Raw genomic sequence first — 22,299 nt, 5'->3', positions numbered from 1 at the left:
GTTATGGCCATCGAAATACTAGCTATTAAAATCAGATCCAAGAACAACATTAGAGGATTAGAAATCCAAGGCTTAAAAACTAAGGTGTCCATGTATGCCAATGACTGAAGTTTTATGTTAAGTCCGCAAGCTAGATCCCTGCAATGTCTCATTAAAGATCTAGGTAAATTTTCTGTACTCTCTGGACGAAAACCTAATTATGATTAGTGTACAATATTACGTATTGGATCCTTAAAAAATACAACTTTTACATTACCTTGCAGCTTACCTATAAAATGGACTGATGGTGAAGTAGACATACTCGGGATTCATATCACAAAAGATATAAATAAGCTCTCCACAATGAATTTCAATAGAAAACTTGTAAAAAATAGACAAGATCCTGCAACCATGGAGAGGTAAATACCTGTCTATTTATGGAAAAATTCCCCGAATTAACTCCTTAGTCATATCTCAGTTTATTCACTTACTTATGGCGCTGCCTACTCCTGTTGATTTGTTTTTCAAATCATATGAGCAAAAAATATTTAGCTTTATCTGGGACGCTAAACCAGACAAAATAAAATGAGCCTATCTATATAATGAATATGAATTCGGTGGGTTGAGATTATTAAATATAAAAGCACTAAACCTCTCTCTAAAAGCTTCACTCATTCAAAAGTTTTATTTGAATCCTAAATGGTTCTCAAGTAGATTAATAAGAAAAGCTCATCCATTGTTTAAAAATGGCCTTTGTGCAGATTGCCATGTCTCATTTTCGATTAATTGAAAATGATACTTTTTTCAAAGTATCTGTCTTTTTCAAACAAGCATTGCAGATCTGGCTTCAATTTCATCCCCCTGAAAAGATAGAACAAATATTATGGCTGAACTCAAATGTGCTCGTTGATAAAATACCTGTATTTATGTTTGAAAAGGGTATTTTGTTCTTAAATTATGTTGTAATGGTAGAGTTATGTCCTTCATGGAGTTATCAGAACTGTATGGGAAGGTCTGCTCAATCCAAGAGTACAACCAATTGATTCCAGCTTTGCCCCAAAAATGAAGGAGGCGGGAGGAGGTAGGGAGCTGGTCTGTCTGCCCAATATGAAGGATCAAAACTGGCGGAGGAATAAAAATAGCATAAATAGGAAAGTATACCAGTTTCATTTGAGGACCAGGATGTTGACAACTGTGCCATACAGATTGCAAAAGAGTTGGGAAGAGATTTTTGATGTTCTGATTCCATGGTACAGGGTGTACGAGTTGATATATAAAACAACGCAAGATTCAAGACATCGTGCTTTTAAGCTAAAATTATTATATAGAATTCTTGCCACCAACAAAATGTTGAATATTTGAGGCATAAAATCATCGAAGCTCTGCAGATTTTGTTGTGAGGATACAGAATCAATAGACCATTTATTTTGGTATTGCCCTTAGGTAGCCTTTTTCTGGTCTCAGGTTCAGGAATGGCTGAAAATGCATAGCATTGATCTAAAATTGACCCTAGAAATAGTACTGTTAGGAGATCTGGAGAGAACGGGTCAGTCAATTACTAATATACTAATACTATTAGTAAAAGTATTTATCTTCAACATGCAATTTGTAGATTCTATTCGATTAGATAGATTGAAATTGTACGTTATACATACATAGCATAGTTGAAAGATGTGTGTTGCGTAGAAAGACGAAATGGGTGGCCAGCAGAGATAGATGGGATGGGCTGAGGGAAGGTATGTGGAATTGTGGGAGTGAGAGTGGGAGTGGAGTTGCTGTGTGGGAGAGAGAATGATGGTCAAAAGATAAAGGGGGAAAAAGTCCAAATAAAACTTAATAAAAGTACATTTGAATGACACTAAGTGGCAATGTTTTTACAATTAATGCTGGTTTGCCTGAGGCTGATGCCATGCAGGTGTTTGTAAACTTTCATATACACACACTCTCATTCAAATAAACACATACAAGAACACACACATATACATGTAAAAGTGCCAGACATGCACACAAACATATCAAGTAGGCACTGCTGTTGTGATTTCAGTTGTCCTTGATGTCCTTTGTTTTAAATGTATTGTTATTATAGTTGTTTTTCTTGCATTGTTTTCTGTTTTCTTCTGTCTTTTCCTTTTTTCTCGTTACTTCAATTAGTAATTTATCAATTTTTTTTCTTCGGGGGGGGGGGGGACTGTGGGAGGAGTCTCGAATGGTTCAGGGACAGCTATTGGTGAACTGTGGGGGGGCCTTGGAGTGTTCGGGTTTCACAAGATTGTGATCATGAAAAAGGAAACTATGACATATTTTATATCACTATCACGCACACGCACCCTCACACACAAGGATGGTTCTGTTGCGGAAAGACTGATAGATGTTTGATAGTGTCTTGATGCTGTATTGTTTGTCCTTCAAGTTCTAATACTTTGATGTTACCCACTCCTTGTGTTTTATGTAATAATTATTTAAAATATATATATATATATATATATAAAAAAAGCAAGCTATCAGCAGAAAGTCTTCCTAAAGAGAAAGGTATTTAGGCCCATTTTAATGGAGCCCAGAGTCTGTGGTGCCTTCAGGTGGCCCGGAAGGGCATTCCAGAGGCTGGGGCAGTCTAGCTGAGGGTGCGGGTGGGGTTAACGGAGGGCAGTTATTTGAGATAAGGAGGGGCATTGCCATGAATACACTGGAAAATCAGCAGGAGGGTTTTTGAATTCAATCTGGAATGAGACTGGGAGCCATTGTAGAGATGCCAGGATGGGGATGATGTGGTGGCGTTTCCACACTCTGGCAGCTCTGTTCAGGATGTATTGGAGCTTCTGGAGACTCCTGCCTGGGATCCCAATGAAGAGTGTGTTGCAGTAAACCAGCCTCGTGGAGATAAAGGCATAGACAATATTTTCTGTATCAGACTGAGTGAGGGTGGGACAGAGTTTGGAAATGTGCTTGAGGTGATAGAATGATGCTTTACAAAGGTGTCTGATGTGGCGGGTCAAATGTCAGGGAGGAATCTAGCTTTAAACCCAGATTGGAAACTGGGTGACAGGCTGACTACACAGCTCGCGTCGCAATATATATTTTTTAATCTATATTATTAAATTATTGCACCAACACTGCTCGCGCACGCCAACGAGCGTCTGCGTTGCCAAGAGCTAAAATAGATTGCGCTGCAAGTCCTGTCTTTCCCCTGTCCTCATTGGTTTATAGAAGCAGGTACCCACGTGCCATCTCCTCATTGGTTATACCCACGTGGGGGATTGAAAGACAAAATAGGTCGGTGGCGGTAATGCACGTAATTTATGAAAGTTGCCAATCGTAATATAAAGTCAAGAGAAGAAAAGGCCTGGAAGGAGAGATGACTAGAAACGACTCGGTTTACCATTCTATGTGTGGATTAATTGGAGGAGTAGAGGACCTTGTGCATTTCAGGTAAAATAACAACTCAATGTTTATATCCCAGGACAAATTAACTAGCAACAGCAAGCTAGCTAAATTGGACAAATTAGCTAGCAAGTGCAAGCTAGCTAGCTAGCTAGCTAAATTGCCATAAATGTTTAATGCTTTTCGACCTATCCCCAAATTCATATAATTGGTTCAGAGTTTTGATATTTGAACCTGTGTGTCGTGATCGCGTTTGACAAAATACATTTATGCACGATGGCGCACGCACGCAGCCGGTTTGGGTTCAGTGTAAGGGGGAGGGAGGGATGTTCTGTCCTGCGATGGTGAGGTGTAAGTTATAATGTAACCTCCACATGTAAAGTACAATGTTTAGCAAGTGTGAGTGAGAGTTGAAGAGTCAGTCAGTTGTTTTTATGAATCCCTGTATGATGTCACCCTCCTTATGTTCACCTCATCACATTTATTAGGTCATCTACTTTACAAAAGAGAATTGCAGAACTATTATTTCAGTTATATCACAATTATTGTACTGAATGTAAAAACATTGATGTTTACATGTATTTTATTTTTTTTACACAGGAGAGCAGACAGTGGTCCTCCTCCCACGCTCCCCATCTCCATCCAAGCGTTACTTCCCCATCCCCCTGGACTCGCTAGAAGACCAGTTCCGGATATGCTCGGCAGACGACTGCAAGCTTTTCAGAGAGGAGTTCAATGTGGGTTCCTTTTCATACAACACATAGTAGTCACAGTAGTGTGATACCTTCATTTGTTAATGCTAATAATGTCATGTAGAGTTTATAGTTGTTACATACTATGCTGCATGTATGAGGGTTACATTAATGGCTTCATAGTTTGACCCCCTGTGTTTGTGTTGTGTCTGTGTAGTCACTGCCCTGTGGCTACCAGCACAGCTCCTTTGAGGAGGCTAGCAGGGTGATCAACAGGGACAAGAACAGATATCCAAACATCCTACCATGTGAGTGATGGAATTGTTATAGGAATACATTTTGCAATCATTAAACCCACTTAAGAGAGATACAAATAAAATGATAACATGTAATGAAATAATTCTAAACAGGTTACCTATTTTCCTAGTACAATTTTGTCTCTTTTGACATTTTCAACAGATGACCATTCTAGAGTGTTGTTAACTCAAATCGATGGTTATTCTTGTACGGACTACATAAATGCCTCATACATAGATGTGAGTTATATTTACTATGTATTTAATTCCATCCTATTATAAATAATTTCAATGCATCCAGTGTTACTTCCTTTCTCATTACGGTCTAATAACTACTGTAACTTGCCAAAACACATTTTATTTTTCACCAGGGTTATAAAGAGAAGAACAAATTCATTGCAGCTCAAGGTAAATAAGCTATGTGCAACATTATTGTAAAATAATATTTATTGTAAAAATGTTTATTGTAAAAATACTGTACTACTAGTGGATTCATTTTTTTCAATGAACTCTTTTATGTAAGTATATGCCATTTTCCAGCACACTAGGCCTACTGTATATCAACAGTATGTCTTCTTACGTCTGTGTTAAGCGTGTCACTCTCTCTTTTCCATAGGCCCAATGCACGACACTGTGGCAGACTTTTGGCGGATGGTTTGGGAACAGAAGACTGCTACTATAGTGATGCTCACTAACCTGAAAGAGAGAAAAGAGGTCTCTCACTTTGGCTGATCCCTTATCTGCTTATACAACCAGTAAATAATGTCTTCAGATTTGCGAATTGGATCTCGTGTGGAATGATTTGACAGTTCAACATCCTTAGATGTTCTAAAGGGCCTTTGCTAGGCCCCTTCTTGTCTTCTCACACCTCAAGGTTATGCGTTTGACCCTTTCCTAACATTCCCAATCCATACAATATGTCACCCCAAATGACTTGGCATCACATTCCATTGAACCTCAAGGGGCTGATCAATAAATAACAAAACAAAGGGTTTAGTGGCACTTAACAATTTGTTGATAAAGTCATCCCAAGGCTTGATTATAATTAGTCTGAGAGTCTCATTAATGGTCTACAACATCAGAGTGATTAACTTATTGACTGACAGACTATCACTTCTGTCAACTCTATCACCTGGTCAGTAATATTAATCCCCATGAAAGTCTCTGCCATTCACATTGGTGAAACTATTCAAGTAGTGTCTATTTTGTAATTTTTGCTTTGCTGAATGTCCATTTCACCTCTCTTCAGGACAAGTGTTACCAGTACTGGCCAGACCAGGGCTGTTGGATGTATGGGAATATGAGGGTGGCAGCAGAGGACTTTACTGTACTGGTGGACTACACCATGCGCAAGTTCTGTGTACAATATGTAAGTGTCATTGTATGTGCCTACATGACAACCCTGCGTACTTATAAAACATGATGCTGTGTGAGACTGTGACCAGGTATTTACTATCAGGACTCAGGATAAGACCCAGATGCAGACAGTTTGAATCATAGATGTTTATTACAAATGAGGGTGCTGGCAAACGACAGGTCAAGGACAGGCAGAGGTCAGTAATCCAGGGCAGAGTCAGTAATGTACAGAATGGCAGGCAGGGTCAGGGCAGGTAGAATGGTCAAAACCGGAAGATCTAGAAAACAGGGACTAGAGAGAACAGGAGTACGGGAAAAACCACGCTGGTAGGCTTGACGAGACAAGACGAACTGGCAACAGACAAACAGAGATCACAGGTATAAATGCACAGGGGATAATGGGGAAAATGAGCGACACCTGGAAGGGGGTGGAGACAAGCACAAGACAGGTGAAATAGATCAGAGTGTGACAATTTGCAGTTTATTATCGAAATGATTGATGTGTTTTCCTGTTGTCAACAGCAGGGGAGTGATGGCCCCAGGGCTCCCTGCCTGGTCACCCAGCTCCACTTCACCAACTGGCCTGACTTTGGGGTACCCTTCTCCCCCATTGGCATGCTCAAGTTCCTCAAGAAGGTGAAGACGGTCAACCCGTCTTATGCAGGACCCATCGTGGTGCACTGCAGGTACTGAACCAGGGGAGGAGACTGGGGATTGTAACTGGAAATTCATATCTACAGGTTGTACTAAATGAAGGCTATAGTGGTTAATATAAATGGTATGATTTGTATAAGTTAACAAGATTATAATGTAAAATCGTTTACTAAAAAAGTATGCCAATCATCTTCCCTTTATTTAGTACTGGTATGGCTGGAATTTCAATGCCTGTGTCATGTCATATGAAACTACTTTACAAAAGGGCATCATGACCGATCTAAGGGGGCACACGGTACGTGAGGATGGCGGGGAGTCATTTGGAGAATTTTGCATTATTTAAACACCTGAAACAGCATTTTCCTGCAATCTAGAGCGATAATCATTTTGCTTTATTCAATGTATATTTTTGATTAACTCTGGGTAAAAGATTGAAAGGAATGTGATTCTTACACAGTACATTTAGATTTGCTTGTTTTTTTAAGGTCTACCCACATTGCCAGCAGGCATGCCAGCTAAGATAGTTAGACAAGCTAGCTACTCTAACTTGATAGCCTGAAATTACTTCTTGGTAGCTAGTTATGCAGTTGGTGGATTGGGAACCTATCTGAGCTAGATAAAGCCAACTTCATAACATTGCTGGTTGGCTAGTAATATTTCTATATAACGTTGAAGTCAGAAGTTTACATACACATTAGCAAAATACATTTAAACTCAGTTATTCACAATTCCTGACATTTAAACCTAGTAAAAAATCCCTGTCTTAGGTCAGTTAGGATCACCACTTTATTTTAAGAATATGAAATGTCAGAATAATAGTGATAATGATTTATTTCAACTTTTATTTATTTCATCACATTCCCAGTGGGTCAGAAGTTTACATACACTCAGTTAGTATTTGGAAGCATTGCCTTAAAATTGTTTAACTTGGGTCAAACCTTTCGGGTAGCCTTCCACAAGCTTCCCACATTAAGGTGGGTGAATTTTGGCCCATTCCTCCTGACAGAGCTGGTGTAACTGAGTCAGGTTTGTTGGCCTCCTTGCTCGCACAAAATATTTTCAGTTCTGCCCACATATTTTCTATGGGATTGAGGTCAGGGCTTTGTGATGGTCACTCCAATACCTTGACATTGTTGTCCTTAAGCCATTTTTCCACAACTTTGGAAGTGTGCTTGGGGTCATTGTCCATTTGGAAGACCCATTTGTGACCAAGCATTAACTTCCTGACTGATGTCTTGATGTTGCTTCAATATATCCACATCATTTTATTTCCTCATGATGCCATCTATTTTGTGAAGTGCACCAGTCCCTCCTGCAGCAAAGCACCCCCACAACATGATGCTGCCACCCCTGTGCTTCACGGTTGGGATGGTGTTCTTCGGCTTGCAAGCCTCACCCTTTTTCCTCCAAACATAATGATCGTCATTATGGCCAAACAGTTCTATTTTTGTTTCATCAGACCAGAGGACATTTCTCCCAAAAAATACGATCTTTGTACCCATGTGCAGTTGCAAACCGTAGTCTGGCTTTTTTTGGCGGTTTTGGAGCAGTGGCTTCTTCCTTGCTGAGCGGCCTTTCAGGTTATGTCGATTATAGGACTCGTTTTACTGTGGATATGGATACTTTTGTACCTGTTTCCTCCAGCATTTTCACAAGGTCCTTTGCTGTTGCTCTGGGATTGATTTGCACTTTTCGCACCAAAGTACGTTCATCTCTAGGATACAGAACGCGTCTCCTTCCTGAGCGGTATGACGGCTGTGTGGTCCCATGGTGTTTATACTTGCGTACTATTGTTTGTACAGATGAACATGGTACCTTCATGTGTTTGGAAATTGCTCCCAATGATATACCAGACTGAGGTCTGAGGTCTTGGCTGATTTCTTTAGATTTTCCCATGATGTCAAGCAAAGAGGCACTGAGTTTTAAGGTAGGCCTTGAAATACATCCACAGGTACACCTCCAATTGACTCAAATTATGTCAATTAGCCTATCAGAAGTTTCTAAAGCCATGACTTAATTTTCTGGAATTTTCCAAGCTGTTAAAAGGCACAATCAACTTAGTGTATGTAAACTTCTCACCCACTGGAATTGTGATACAGTGAATTATAAGTGAAATAATCTGTCTTTAAACAATTGTTGGAAAAATTACTTGTGTCATGCGCAAAGTAGATGTCCTAACCGACTTGCCAAAACTATAGTTTGTTAACATGAAAATTGTGGAGCGGTTGAAAATGAGTTTTAATTATTCCAACCTAAGTGTATGTAAACTTCCAACTTCAACTGTGTCTATATATATTTTTTTGGGGGGGCTAAAATTATACATGGCCAAAAATATGTTGACACCACTATAAATTAGTGGATTCTGCTATTACAGCCACACTTGTTGCTTACAGGTGTATAAAAACTAGCACACCGCCATACAGACATTGGACGTAGAATGGTCCGTACTGAAGAGCTCTGACTTTCAACATGGCACCATCATAGGATGCTAGCTTTCAAACAAGTTCGTCAGTTCGTCAAATTTCTGCCCTGCTACAGCTGTCCCGGTCAACAGTAAGTGCTGTTATTGTAAAGTGGAAATGTCTAGACGCAACAATGACTCAGCCATGGAGTGTTAGGCCACACAAGCTCACAGAACGGGACCGCTGAGTGCTGAACCGCGCAGGATGTGCCTGCAGGAAGGGTACCACAGTAAGGAGGAAGATGTCTTCCCTGTAATTCACAGCGTTGAGATTACCTGCAAATACAACAAGCTCAGTCCGATGATGCCGTGACACACCGCCCCATACCATGACGGGCCCTCCACCTCCAAATCGATCCCTCTCCAGAGTACAGGCCTCAGTGTAACGCTCATTCCTTTGACGATAAACGTGAATCCGACCATCATCCCTGGTGAGACAAAAATGCGACTCGTCAGTGAAGAGCTCTTTTTGCCAGTCCTGTCTTGTCCACCGACGGTGGGTTTGTGCCCATAGGCGACGTTGTTGCCGGTGATGTCTGGTGAGGATCTGCCTTACAACAGGCCTACAAGCCCTCAGTCCAGCCTCTCTCATCCTATTGCGGATAGTCTGAGCACTGATGGAGGGATTGTACGTTCCTGGTGTAACTCGGACAGTTGTTGTTGCCATCCTGTACCTGTCCGGCAGGTGTGATTTTCGAATGTACCGATGCTGTGCAGGTGTTGTTACACATGGTCTGCCACTGTGAGGATTATCAACTGTCCGTCCTGTCTCCCAGTACCGCTGTCTTAGGTGTCTCACAGTATTGACATTGCAATTTATTGCCCTGGCCACACAGTCCTCATACCTCCTTGCAGCATATCTAAGGCTCGTTCACGCAGATGAGCAGGGACCCTGGGCATCTTTCGTTTGGTGTTTTTCAGAGTAAGTAGAAAGGCCTCTTTAGTGCCATAAGTTTTCATAACTGTGACCTTTATTGCCTACCGTCTGTAAGATGTTAGTGTCTTAACGACCGTTCCACAGGTGCATGTTCATTAATTGTTTATGGTTCGTTGAACAAGCATGGGAAACAGTGTTTAAACCCTTTACAATGAAGATCTGTGAAGTTATTTGGACTTTTACGAATTATCTTTGAAAGATTTTCTACTTTGTCGAATAATAGTGAAGACTTAAACAATGAAAATACCACACATGGAATAATGTAGTAACCAAAAAAGTGTAAAACATATTAAAATATGTGTTATATTTGAGATTCTTCGAAGTAGCCACCCTTTGCCTCGATGACAGTTTTGCACACTCTTGGCATTCTCTCAACCAGCTTCATGAGGAATGCTTTTCCAACAGCCTTGAAGGAGTTTGCACATATGCTGAGCACTTGTTGGCTGCTTTTACTTCACTCTGCTGTCCAACGCATCCCAAGCCATCTCAATTGGGTTGAGGTCAGGTGATTGTGGAGGCCAGGTTAACTGATGCAGCACTCCATCGCTCTCCTTTTTTGTCAAATAGCCCTTACTCAGCCTGGAGGTGTGTTTGGTCATTGTCCTGTTGAAAAAAAAATGAAAATAGTAAAAATCCTTGAATGAGTAGATGTGTCCAACATTTTGAATGGTACTGTATACATAAGTATTTTTTTTAAACAGAACAAATCTGAGGGGGCACCTTCCCCCTATGGGCATGTTGCCTCTGACTACACCACCGAAGTTAGACACTTGCAGGAACAACTGTTGAATCAGGTGTTGGCACTGGGGCTTTGCTTCCTGAATGGGCTTCATTGATTGGTTTCCATCACCGTATGCTGGTATCTCAGACTGCTCTCTGTGTGACTGGCCCTTCAAACACTGTGGATGTTGTTGGCTTGTAAGACATGTGGCTTTTTAGAATATTTATTTTGGACATGTTGCAATTTAGCACATTTTAGGCCATACCACAATCAAGATTCCTGTTGCTAACTGAGCCACGGAAATACAGTGCATTATATTTCAATTGAATCATCTAACTTACCTCAGAGTTCTATGACAATGTAAGGTTCACTATTCTGTCGTCTCTTGTCTTTCCTCAGTGCTGGTGTAGGAAGGACTGGAACATTTATCGTCATAGACGCCATGATTGACATGATGCATGTAGAGCAGAGGCTGGATGTCTTTGGGTTTGTGACCAGAATACGGGAGCAGCGCTCTCAACTCGTCCAGACTGATGTAAGTGTTTCCTGACATGTCAATGTCTTCCTGCAGTACAAACATGCAAAGATGACTCTTTCACCCCATCTCTCACCACTCTGTCTGTATTTCAGATGCAGTACTCATTCATCTATCAGGCTCTGTTGGAGTATTATCTATATGGTGACACAGAGCTGGATGTGTCCTCTCTGGAAGGCCATCTGCAGAAGCTCCACAATACCAGAGCACCCCTCGAAAGGCTGGGCCTAGAAGAAGAGTTCAGGGTAAGGGCCAGTCAAACACTTACTGTATATCTGCTTTCCTAAATTGTCTCACATTTATAGCCACATTCAAATGAGGATAGCCATCTCTCTTAAGTAGTCCTAATTTCACTCCATGTCCTCTCCTCAGAAACTGACCAATGTACGCATAATGAAGGAGAACATGAGGACCGGAAACCTTCCTGCCAACATGAAGAAGAACCGTGTGCTTCAGATCATTCCATGTAAGGACGCTCTGACACTCTTAACTGTTCCATATTACATTACAACGCTACCACCATCAAACTCTTAGTGCTGTATTGATGCTTGATATGAATTCATTTTAGGCCTAAAAACTTTGCCAAGTTAACCCTTTGAAGTTGTCTTAGTTTTTGGAATTAATATACTGTAGTTAAATGACACAAATGACACAAGTAGTTGAACTATTGTTGGAAATAAATGAGTTGTTAAGGTTTTTGCTTTACCACAGATGACTTCAACCGGGTTATATTGTCAATGAAAAGGGGCCAAGAGTTCACGGACTACATCAATGCATCATTTATTGATGTAAGTATTTAGAAGCTCATTTAACTTTCTCCAGAGCCGTTTATGTATTTACGTATATGATGCCCTGAACAGTGTTTTTTTTTTCCAGGGCTACAGACAGAAGGACTACTTCATTGCTACCCAAGGTCCTCTGTCCCACACGGTGGAGGACTTCTGGAGGATGGTGTGGGAGTACAGGTGTCACTCTATTGTCATGCTCACTGAACTCAAGGAGAGGGAACAGGTACGGATCCCACTGTGGCAAGAGCTAACTACAGCCTAATCAGTAAATAACAGCGGTTATTTTAGCAACAGTCGACAAAATGGTTAAAAGGTTTAAAATACAATTCTGATGAATGCTGCAGTTGGACAATGGATGACGATCCTCTGAACTTCTTGCGTTTTTAAAATCTTATATTAATGGAATTATAGCACATAACACATTGTACTGGCACATACATAATGAATGGAGTTCACTCAGTAAATTGTCACCTTTTTTTCCTAATGTACATTTTCTTAGTATATCGGGTATTTTTTTTATTAATTATATGTGCCTCATTTGTATATACTGGGTGTATTTGCACACATTATATAACATGGCTGCAACCACCAAAGACTTCCTCTGTTTAGGCCTACCGCAGTGCTAACCTTCACTGTCTATGCTGCCTCATTAATTATGAATGAATGTTGTTGTCACATTCCCTTGCATAATTTAAGTGTGTAGAGAAGGATACCCCCACGATTTAAAAACAAAATGCTTGGCTGTAGATTACACCTATCTATGCATACTTTACATCAGGGGTCTCCAACATGTCGCTGTGATTTAAGATTTGACATGGACTCAGAACATCCAATTTTGTTGTTTCTCTATGAACAATTGTAATTTTAAGAGTGAAAAATAAAAAATGGAGACACAATTTGGGAAAATATATTTTAAAATTATTTTATAGGGCCCCCTCTTACAGTTGTTTATAAAATATAGTGCACTACTTTCTTTTGTGCGTTAAGGACCTGGGGAAGAGTTGCAGGGGAGAGGAGAAGAGAATAATGTGCCTATTTAAAAGCTTGAATTATACATATTTTTTGTAGCATATATATACTTTTTGAAGTAGCTCTCATGCTAGAAAAGGTTGGACATCCCTGCTTTACATTGTTTGAGAGATCAGTATCACTATAATCCGAGTGTTCATATTCATATTCATTCATAATTGCTTTAATTTCAGCACATCTCATTTGTAAAAATGTCAACTTTATTAAATGTTTACTTTTTCATTGTATTCCAACACCATTGTATTCCATTGAGCCCATTTCAGCCATTACTAGAATGTGTTTAACAGGTCATTTCAAATGTTTCCGAGGTCTTAACGTTAATGGGGGAAAAAATGGCACAAGCAAGAGTGGGAAAGAGCCAACAGTGTAAAATGAAAGCAATCAATCCAACAAGATATAAGTGACAAGTCGATTTTGCACCCCTCATATACAGGAAATAGAGCTCCTCAGGTGGGCTGGGCATGCACATTGCTAGTTAGCTGCCTCTAATAGTGATACACAACATATTTATTTATCTTTGAATTTTTGGGAGGTTAAAATGTTCTATAGTCTTCTACAGAAATGTCCAAGTAGAATTGCCTTACATCATCAGGGTGTCAAATACATTTTGCCCCGTGGGACCACTTTAGTGGTCTGTAAGTCCGCTCAAACATGCCTTGTTGTCAAAATTAGCAAAGACATTTCTATCCATCGTTTTTCTGTATTTTCAATGTGGCCTGACTCTGTAGCTTTAATTTTGGGAATTTTTATTAAGCTGAACAGAGAGACTATAAATGTTGATCCATTTTCATTATATTTTATTTTCAACCATTATAATTTCTACACAGTTTCGATTTATTATTAGTCATTTCAATATAGATGTAGGTTGTTTTTCCCACCTGTGGGCTTTATGTTTGACACCCCTGCCTGACATTTATGTGTCACTTTCTCTCAGGACAAATGTTTCCAGTACTGGCCAGCAGAGGGCACTGCGACATTTGAAGACTACACTTTGGAGCTGAAGGGGGATGCCCTATGTGACACTTTCACTCTGAAGGACATGGTGCTCACATATGGACCAGTACGTTTCCTTTACATAAACAAGCACGCGAGCTATCCAATATGGATGTATTTTAAATATATTATTTGATCTTTATTTTTGTCCTGGAGAATCACTGAGTTTGGTCCCCTAATCAATGGCATTCTGTTATCTAAATGTGTGTCTTATCTTGAAGTGAATTAGTTTAAGTTCATGTTAGGTTTACCTTTATTGTTACCAGGTATACGAATGTATGTAATGATGAATCACATATGTTTCCCATCGCCAGGAAAAACAGTCAAGGCATGTCCGACACTTTCATTTCCACGGCTGGCCTGAGATCGGAATACCGGCAGAGGGAAAGGGAATGATCGACATCATTGCTTCAGTGCAGAGACAGCAACAACAGTCTGGAAACCACCCTATCATAGTACATTGCAGGTAAGGTACATGTACTGTAAACACACACCAAATCTGGTAGCCTCATTACTAATGCCCTTTTAATTCTGTAGAGCGCAAGACGTTGAGGGGTGTGGGGGGGCTGGGGGGTGCAAAGGTGACATGTTGTTGTTTTTTCAGATGGTTATTCTATGGATCATTTAGCTATTGGATTTAGAATTTTAGGACTCCTTTAGGTGTAAAAAAAAATATCCCAAAATTATTTGAGAAAATATTGATTTTGGCCTTTGCTATTAAAGCCCATAGAAACGCATTGAATAACGCATTCATAAATAGCAAAAAGGACAGTAAAAAAATAAATAATGAAAAAACAAGGTTTAAAAGTATCTGTCCTACAGTATATCTAGGAGATATAAAAAAAAAATCATGAAATATATGTATTTCTTTTTTATTTACACATATGTATCCCCTTTTTGGGGTAGACACAAAACTACCATCATATTTCATTTGTTTTTTAAAACTGGTACAGGTTACCTTCAGGGGTCGTAGAGCATAGAGTGGTCATAATAGTTTGTAGGTCAAACCATTTGGATGTTACAGACGTTTTTGTGCTAGCTCTACTACTTTTCACCAAAGATGTGAAGTGCACTGGCAGATGCGGTGGATTGAGACACATCCAATGCAACAAAAAAAAAATAGCTATATCTCTAGCTTAAACTGACTGATTTTGATGGGGATATATATATATTTTATGTAACTTCAATTTTTTTGGTAGGTACTGCGTCAATCGAATCTAGGGGGTAAAAAAGACATTAGGATGATACCAAACACAAAATTATGTTTTAAAGAATATAGATTACTTTTTTTCCATTTTGGTCATGTCAGTTTCAATAAATGGTACATTTAGCCTTTGTAGACTGTTCTACAGGCCAACTCTTTATTACTACTTGTGTGAAAGACTGCTGTGAAAGCTCTGATCAGAACATACGTAGCTCCAGGTGAAGTACTTATCATGCAGCACGGCCCACTGGGATTGATCCAATCCACTGATTCACAGTCAATTAAAACCTCTCAAAGTGAAATCTCCTACGACTCGCGCTTTGATTAATCTGATAGAATGAGCTAACGACAGGAAATGGTGTCATCACTCTCTCGTATTCCTTCATCAGGGCCTGTCTAAAGAGGGGCTTTTTAATTTTTTTTCTCATCCATTGGGAATGGGTGCTTGCCCATTACAATCGCCCTCTCTCCTCTCTCGCTCTCACCAGCATCGTAAGCACGGACTCAATCCAAAGAGAGTGAGAGATAGCAGATTTATTAGTGCTACCGTTTGGATTAGTGTCTCTTTAAGGGAGGCTGATTATTAGTACTATTAGTCAAAGGTCACCTTTTCTCCAACTAATTGTTTTCAATACAAATGGGAAAGGACACCACTGTAAGCTGTTAGGTTTGCAGTATAGCCCTATGGCTAGGGAAATGGGAGACTAGGAAGGTGTAGATCTAGGAGCTCTACTGTTAGAGATATCTCTTATCAACCTCTAACAAGATACTTTTGTATATATAGTGTATGTGGACACCTCTTTAAATTAGTGGATTTGGCTATTGCAACCACACCCGTTACTGACAGGTATATAAAATCAAGCATCCCGCCATGCAAGCTCCATAGACATACATTGGCAGCAGAATGGCTTTCAACGTGGCACCGTCAAAGGATGCCACCTTTCCAACTGTAAAGTTTGGTGGATGAGGAATAATGGTCTGGGGCTGTTTTTCATGGTTCGGACTTGGCCCCTTAGATCTTGGCAACAGTTTGGGAAAGGCCCTTTCCTGTTTCAGCATGCCATTGTCCCCATGCACAAAGTGAGGTCCATGCAGAAATGGTTTGTCGCTCGCTGTGGAAGAACTTGAATGATCCTGCGATGAGCCCTAACCTCAACCCCATGGAACACCTTTGAGTTGTATTGGAACTCCGACTGCGAGCCAGGCTTAATCGCCCAACATCAGTGCCCGACCTCACTAATGCTCTTGTGGCTGAACGGGAAGCAAGTCCCCGCAGCAATGTTCCAACATCTAGTGGAAAGCCTTCACAGAAGAGTTGAGACTGTTATAGCAGCAATGGGGTGACCAATTCCATATTAATGCCCATGATTTTGGAATGAGCTCTTCGGCGAAGCGGTGTCCACATACTTTTAGTCGTGTAGTGTAACTTACCTGAATGTTGTGAAATCAGTGCATTGCTTTGGCGCTCAATGCAGCCCAAACAGCACGACAGTGAACATGTAGAACCCTGAGGGTTTATGTAATGTAGTATACTCCTTTGATTCACATTCAGTTCTAAGCACATCATTTCAATACCCTCTAATGGTAGTTAGTCGATGATGACGATTCTGTCCTGGGTTTATTTCTCAGTGCTGGTGCGGGTCGGACTGGGACATTCATCGCCCTGAGTAATATTCTGGAGCGGGTGAAAGCCGAGGGCCTACTGGACGTGTTTCAGACAGTCAAGAGTTTACGCATGAAGAGACCACACATGGTTCAGACTGTGGTAGGTATTACATATTGTAGCATCAACACATTGTTTGCAATGTTTGGATACAATTTCTATCATAGAGATTTAATGCATGATGGTAGCCTAAATTCATTCAAAGATAAAGATGACATATTCAAACGATCCTCAATAGAATGACAATGATGTATTTCAGTGATTTATGTTTGTGTTGTGTGTTTTGTTTGTTGTTTCAGGAACAATATGACTTCTGCTACAGAGTGGTTCAAGATTTTGTTGACATTTTCTCAGACTATGCCAACTTCAAATGACAATATCTGCTACATATACCCATGTATTTTTCCGACAGGCATATACCATTTTGTTAGATCGCTCTTTTTACGCTTTGCACTTAAACACAGTACTTAAACTTATTGTTCAATATTGTAATATATTTGTTTGTATCTCTGTCTGTTTTTTTGTTAGCTCGTTCAAAACAGCCCAAAAGAAAATGAAATATTATGTCTATTTAGTCATGGACTTTTCAACTAGTTTTGTGTCCTGAGTATTTGGATGTCAAACGTTTTGAATTGAAAACCTAAGACCATGTGATCAAAAATGGGAATGAATTGTTTATTATGTTAACATTATGTATATACGCTGAGTGTATAAAACATTAAGGACCAGCTTCCTGATATTGAGGTGCACCTGGTCAGTCTATGTCATGGAAAGTGCAGGTGTCCTTAATGTTTTGTACACTCAGTGTATATTGATTAACTTATGCATATAATCTGTATCTATTTATATAATGTAGAATTTAATGTACATTTTGAGTATGTTAAAAACATTACCACAAGATTGCCTTTCGTTGCCTGTGGTCTGTACCATAGCTGTGGCACATACTGTGGAAGTCCACAGATTGGACAAAAAAAAAACAGCTGTTGTGAAGATACACAACCTGCCATAATAGTTTGTCATTGTATTACTGACCTTACAAGTGACTTAAGTGCCATTTAATATTTGCTGTGTATGATGTTTATTTTTATCAACAGTATTGTTTTTTTCTTTCTTTATTTGTGCTATTTTCTACATTGTAGAATAATAGTGAAGACATCAAAACTATAAAATAACACATGGAATCATGTCGTAACCATCAAATCAAAATATATTTGAGATTCTACAACCACCCTTTGCCTTGATGACAGCTTTGCACACTCTTGGAAATCTCAAATATATAATATATTTTGATTTGTTTATTTAACACTTTTTTGGTTACTACATGATTCTATGTGTGTTATTTAATAGTGTTGATGTCTTCACTATTATTCTACAATGTAGAACATAGCACAAATAAAGAAACACCCTGGAATGAGTAGGTGTCTCCAAACTTTTGACTGGTACTGTACATACAGTTGTACTAACTTTTTAAAGGTAGAATATATAGCATTTGTATGCTTTTCAAAATAACTACAGTATATTGGACCTAACATTTCAGCGTTTGCATGAAGCAGTGCCATACAAAGATTGGAAAACCTTTCTGATCAAGAAACAATTGTCAACAAGTGACTTCAACTTCAAGTAGACATAGATAAATTAAGAAGATAGATTCCAACAAAATATACATTTTACTGTTTCCATATAGTTAATAAAACAGCCTTCATCTCTGTAATAAACATGATTGGTGTTAAGGGAAATTATTATAATACCAAAAATACATTATTTATTCTGTTTATAGAGTTCTCAACTTGAAAAGTACAATTTAGAAACAGGCATCAATTTCCTCTTGATAAGGAGTGTTCAGTCATAGTGCCCTCATATCAATCACTAATTAACTTGATTATTAGTATCATTTAGCAGACACTCTTATACAGAGCAACTTACGGTGCAATTATAGTGAAGTGTGTTGCTCAAGGGCACTTTGACAGTTTTGTCACCTAGTTGCCTCAGGGATTTCAAACCAGTGGTTTTTCAGTTACTAGCCCAACCGCTAGGCAACACGTTCGGCTACCTGCCACCTGGTTATTGACAATAGCAAATTTCAGGATGCTAGTTTCTGGAATTTCAATGTACTGTCATTTACTGTGAAATATATACACAGTATATAAATGTAATTTAACACAAATTTGAATTACTTGGTTACCTGGTTATTAAGTGTTGTTAGGCTATCCTTTTCATACCAAAGGTACATTTATGCATTCATAACCTCTAAGGAGTGGTTATCTGCAGCTCTGTTGGTAGAGGATGGCACTTGCAACGCCAGTATATAAGTGGGTTCGATTCTCAGGACCACCTGTATGTACTGTAAGCTAAATGGCAAACTGTATTAGGTAAAGATATAAGGATTGTGTCTTCATTTAGAATCAGTCTTATGTACTGAGTATGAAATTAAGGCTAGTGGTTGCTGTATTGCACAAGCATCTTGTTCCTGTACAGCCTCTTATTTTTTTTACCTTAATTTAACTAGGCAAGTCAGTTAAGAATAAATTCTTATTTTCAATGACAGCCTAGGAACAGTGGGTTAACTGCCTTGTTCAGGGGAAGAACAACATATTTTTGTCAGCTTGGGGATTTGATCTTGCAACCTTCCGGTTACTAGTCCAAAGCTCTAACCACTAGGTTACCTGCCGCCCCAATCATAAGTCTGTATAAAGTTTACATTTTTATATTCTGAGTGCAATAAATGCAATGAAAATAAACTAATTTGCCATTCATTTCTGAATATTTGTAAAAGATACAAAACATTGTTTATCAAACAGTGGAGGCTGGTGGGAGGAGCTATAGGAGGATAGGCTCATTGTAATGATTGGAATAGAATAAATGGAACGGTATCTAACACATCAAACATATGGAAACCACATGTTTGACTCCGTTTCTTTCATTCCATTCAGCCATTACAATGAGCCTGTCCTCCTATAGCTCCTCCCACCAGCCATTACAATGAGCCTGTCCTCCTATAGCTCCTCCCACCAGCCATTACAATGAGCCTGTCCTCCTATAGCTCCTCCCACCAGCCATTACAATGAGACTGTCCTCCTATAGCTCCTCCCACCAGCTGCCACTTGTATCAAAGTAACTTTTTTATTGAGACATATATTATTTAATTTACAAACATTACATATTTATAATATCTACACTGACGTCAACTCTTAACACATTACGAATTTGTTTGTTTCCATTAAATTCAGTTTGAAGCTTATGCACTAAGCAGGTCCCGTTGGTGACGTTTCGTGTCCATTAGGCACTTAGTGTGTCACACCTGTGGAGAAGGGATTATAATCCTAATGACACAGACTGTTCCATTTCTAACGACCCTTATAAAAAGGGCCCGTGATTATTCCCACCACACTGTAAGAAGGAATAGACCGAACGGACAGTATGTGATTCATTCATATGCTTTCAAGTACATTTAAAATTGTTAACTGATTTATGTGTTGATAATATCTACTAAGTGCATGTTGAATAGGTAACCATTGCAAGACAATCCCAAACTATATTTGATTTACGATAAAATACTTTGGACTATCAAATGTAGCTTGTATTTTACTGCCTTTTTTTTCCAGCTTCCATGGATCTTAGCAGCAAAACGTTTGTGCAGGTGGTGATGTTGGCGTTGATAGCTCAGGTCACTTTCTCTCAGCATTGGTCGTATGGGTGGCTACCTGGAGGAAAGAGAAGTGTTGGGGAGCTGGAGGCCACCATCAGGGCAAGTACTATTTACCCTATGTTTACCTGTATGTAAGTAACTATGTCTACCTGAACATACATGTAATTGTCCTTTAAGTAAATCTACTGTGCCTTGAAAACCTGTGAACATGTGTATATGTGTATATATATATATATATACACTCATGGGTCAGTTCCCCGTTCACAAAAATGTATCGCTCCAACAGACAGTGAGTCACGTGGCCGTGGTTTGCTATATAATGCAGGCAGACAAGCAACAAGGTATTCCGTTACTGTTCGATTGAACATCAGAATGGGCAAAACGAGTGACCAAATCGATTTTGAGCATGGTATGATTGTCGTGCCAGGCTTGCAAGATCCAGTATCTCAGAAATGGCCGTTATTTTTGGAGTGAGATATTTGTTCAAGAAGCAGTATTTTCAAGAGTACATAGGCAAAGTTTAAGAAGTTCTTTGAGGGTGTTGCATATCGAGTATATGGGTAATAACATTACAAATTCCTCTTACATATTGCTATCAAGATGATGGACACAGGTGGTGTAATGGCTCTTCCTGAGGAGACAGGTGCCCATATCCCAGAGAGACTGAGACCATATGATGTAGTAAGTATTCATATTCATATTTTAGGTTAGATAGTGTATTCATTGTATTTCTAATGGTAAAGCCCTTGTTTCGTCTAAAGATATTGAATTGATGTCTCCTTGTAATATGTTGTAAAAAGATATGCCAAAGTATCTGAAAGAAATGTTAAGATGAGAGTTTTGGCTGACAAACGGAAAGCTTTCCTGAAGTGGTACTTATAAATGTATGGAGACAATGTTGCTAATTTCTGATGCATCATTGTAATATACTGTAGACACAGTATTATGCAACATAAAGTAGACTTCGGACATTGACACTTTGTTTCCCTAGATGTCGAAGAAACGAATGCCACATAAATAAAGAACTGTGAGATAATTCTTCACAAAAAGCAAGAAGACAGCGATGATGGAGCATTCAAGAACAGTTCTGTCCATTTCCAACTAAGATCACATTTAGATTGATGTCATTTACTTGAAGTATGAAACACTAACCTCCTGTAAAATTGTAATAAAGAGTGATTGAAAGATATGTCTCTTTGTATGTCCTTACAATACAGTATCTGCAGTGTCCTATCCCATTTTGGATTCATCAATTAGTGACCCATCATAAGATTGAGGTGGAGTTGATAAACCATCAATTGAAAATGATCGTATATTTGTTTTCCATGACCGACAAGCATGATCAACTTGTAATTCAACAACCTTAGCATGACAACAGCTGGTGATTAAGTAAATGTATTCAAATCCAATGGTGTCATTAGAGTTGAAACAGTGGTCTATGTCCCTTTTATAACTAGATCGTATTGCTTGTCAGTCGTTTATAATTTCATCCATAAAAACCACAAGACCATTTGCCTTTTGAAACAGGACATTTATTTGACCTCAAATGTATGTGAGTGTGTCACCTGTTGAATACTTGCATTTTATTTTTGTTAAAAAGAATTCTGAAATGTCAAGAGGGTTGACATTTTTCGAATAGTTTTGCCAGGATCATAGACATCACTAAAAGACTGTGTAAAACTGTAATGTCGTTCAATAAATTGGTGTTAGTTATACACATTTTCATTTCATATCAGGCAAGGAAAGGAATCTGCAGGGGGCATTTGTTTTAAATAGAACTCATAATCTGGCAAAACCCAACAGACATGGTACCTCACTAATCGCGCAGTGCATTAGGGGCCCATGATTCATGAACAGTGCCAACACGAGGGAGACCATTCATTGTTAGCGTGTGGTTGTAATGCCCACCAATGAACCCAAACCCGCCGGTACTTTAGGGAAAAGGTGAACATTTTTAAAGCACATAG

General features: G+C 39.2%; 2 protein-coding genes across 2 annotated transcripts in view; both read left to right on the top strand.

The window, feature by feature from the left end:
- Window positions 1–17,768, top strand: part of LOC110502487 (receptor-type tyrosine-protein phosphatase epsilon) — a 61,070-nt gene extending 43,302 nt beyond the window's left edge. Inside the window, exons 6-21 of the mRNA XM_021580534.2 lie at window positions 3,958–4,094; window positions 4,267–4,357; window positions 4,509–4,585; window positions 4,717–4,753; window positions 4,962–5,059; window positions 5,595–5,714; window positions 6,224–6,387; window positions 10,874–11,009; window positions 11,105–11,254; window positions 11,382–11,475; window positions 11,721–11,797; window positions 11,886–12,020; window positions 13,761–13,886; window positions 14,134–14,285; window positions 16,653–16,788; window positions 16,986–17,768. Of these exons, the coding sequence (XP_021436209.1) occupies window positions 3,958–4,094; window positions 4,267–4,357; window positions 4,509–4,585; window positions 4,717–4,753; window positions 4,962–5,059; window positions 5,595–5,714; window positions 6,224–6,387; window positions 10,874–11,009; window positions 11,105–11,254; window positions 11,382–11,475; window positions 11,721–11,797; window positions 11,886–12,020; window positions 13,761–13,886; window positions 14,134–14,285; window positions 16,653–16,788; window positions 16,986–17,060 (1,805 nt within the window). The 3' untranslated portion in view covers window positions 17,061–17,768. The remainder of the gene's footprint in view (window positions 1–3,957; window positions 4,095–4,266; window positions 4,358–4,508; window positions 4,586–4,716; window positions 4,754–4,961; window positions 5,060–5,594; window positions 5,715–6,223; window positions 6,388–10,873; window positions 11,010–11,104; window positions 11,255–11,381; window positions 11,476–11,720; window positions 11,798–11,885; window positions 12,021–13,760; window positions 13,887–14,133; window positions 14,286–16,652; window positions 16,789–16,985) is intronic.
- A 2,304-nt stretch (window positions 17,769–20,072) lies between these two features.
- gnrh1 (gonadotropin-releasing hormone 1 (luteinizing-releasing hormone)) lies at window positions 20,073–21,413 on the top strand. The gene is given in 3 exon segments (NM_001124281.1): window positions 20,073–20,431; window positions 20,933–21,013; window positions 21,324–21,413. Coding segments are annotated over 3 exon segments (249 nt in total). The 5' UTR covers window positions 20,073–20,293; the 3' UTR covers window positions 21,354–21,413.
- The last annotated feature ends 886 nt before the right edge of the window (window positions 21,414–22,299 follow it).

The sequence above is a fragment of the Oncorhynchus mykiss genome, chromosome 23 (assembly GCF_013265735.2).
Source record: "Oncorhynchus mykiss isolate Arlee chromosome 23, USDA_OmykA_1.1, whole genome shotgun sequence".
NCBI lineage: Eukaryota > Metazoa > Chordata > Actinopteri > Salmoniformes > Salmonidae > Oncorhynchus > Oncorhynchus mykiss.
Note: the sequence above shows the minus strand (reverse complement) of the source record. Positions and strands in the feature narration are given on the sequence as shown.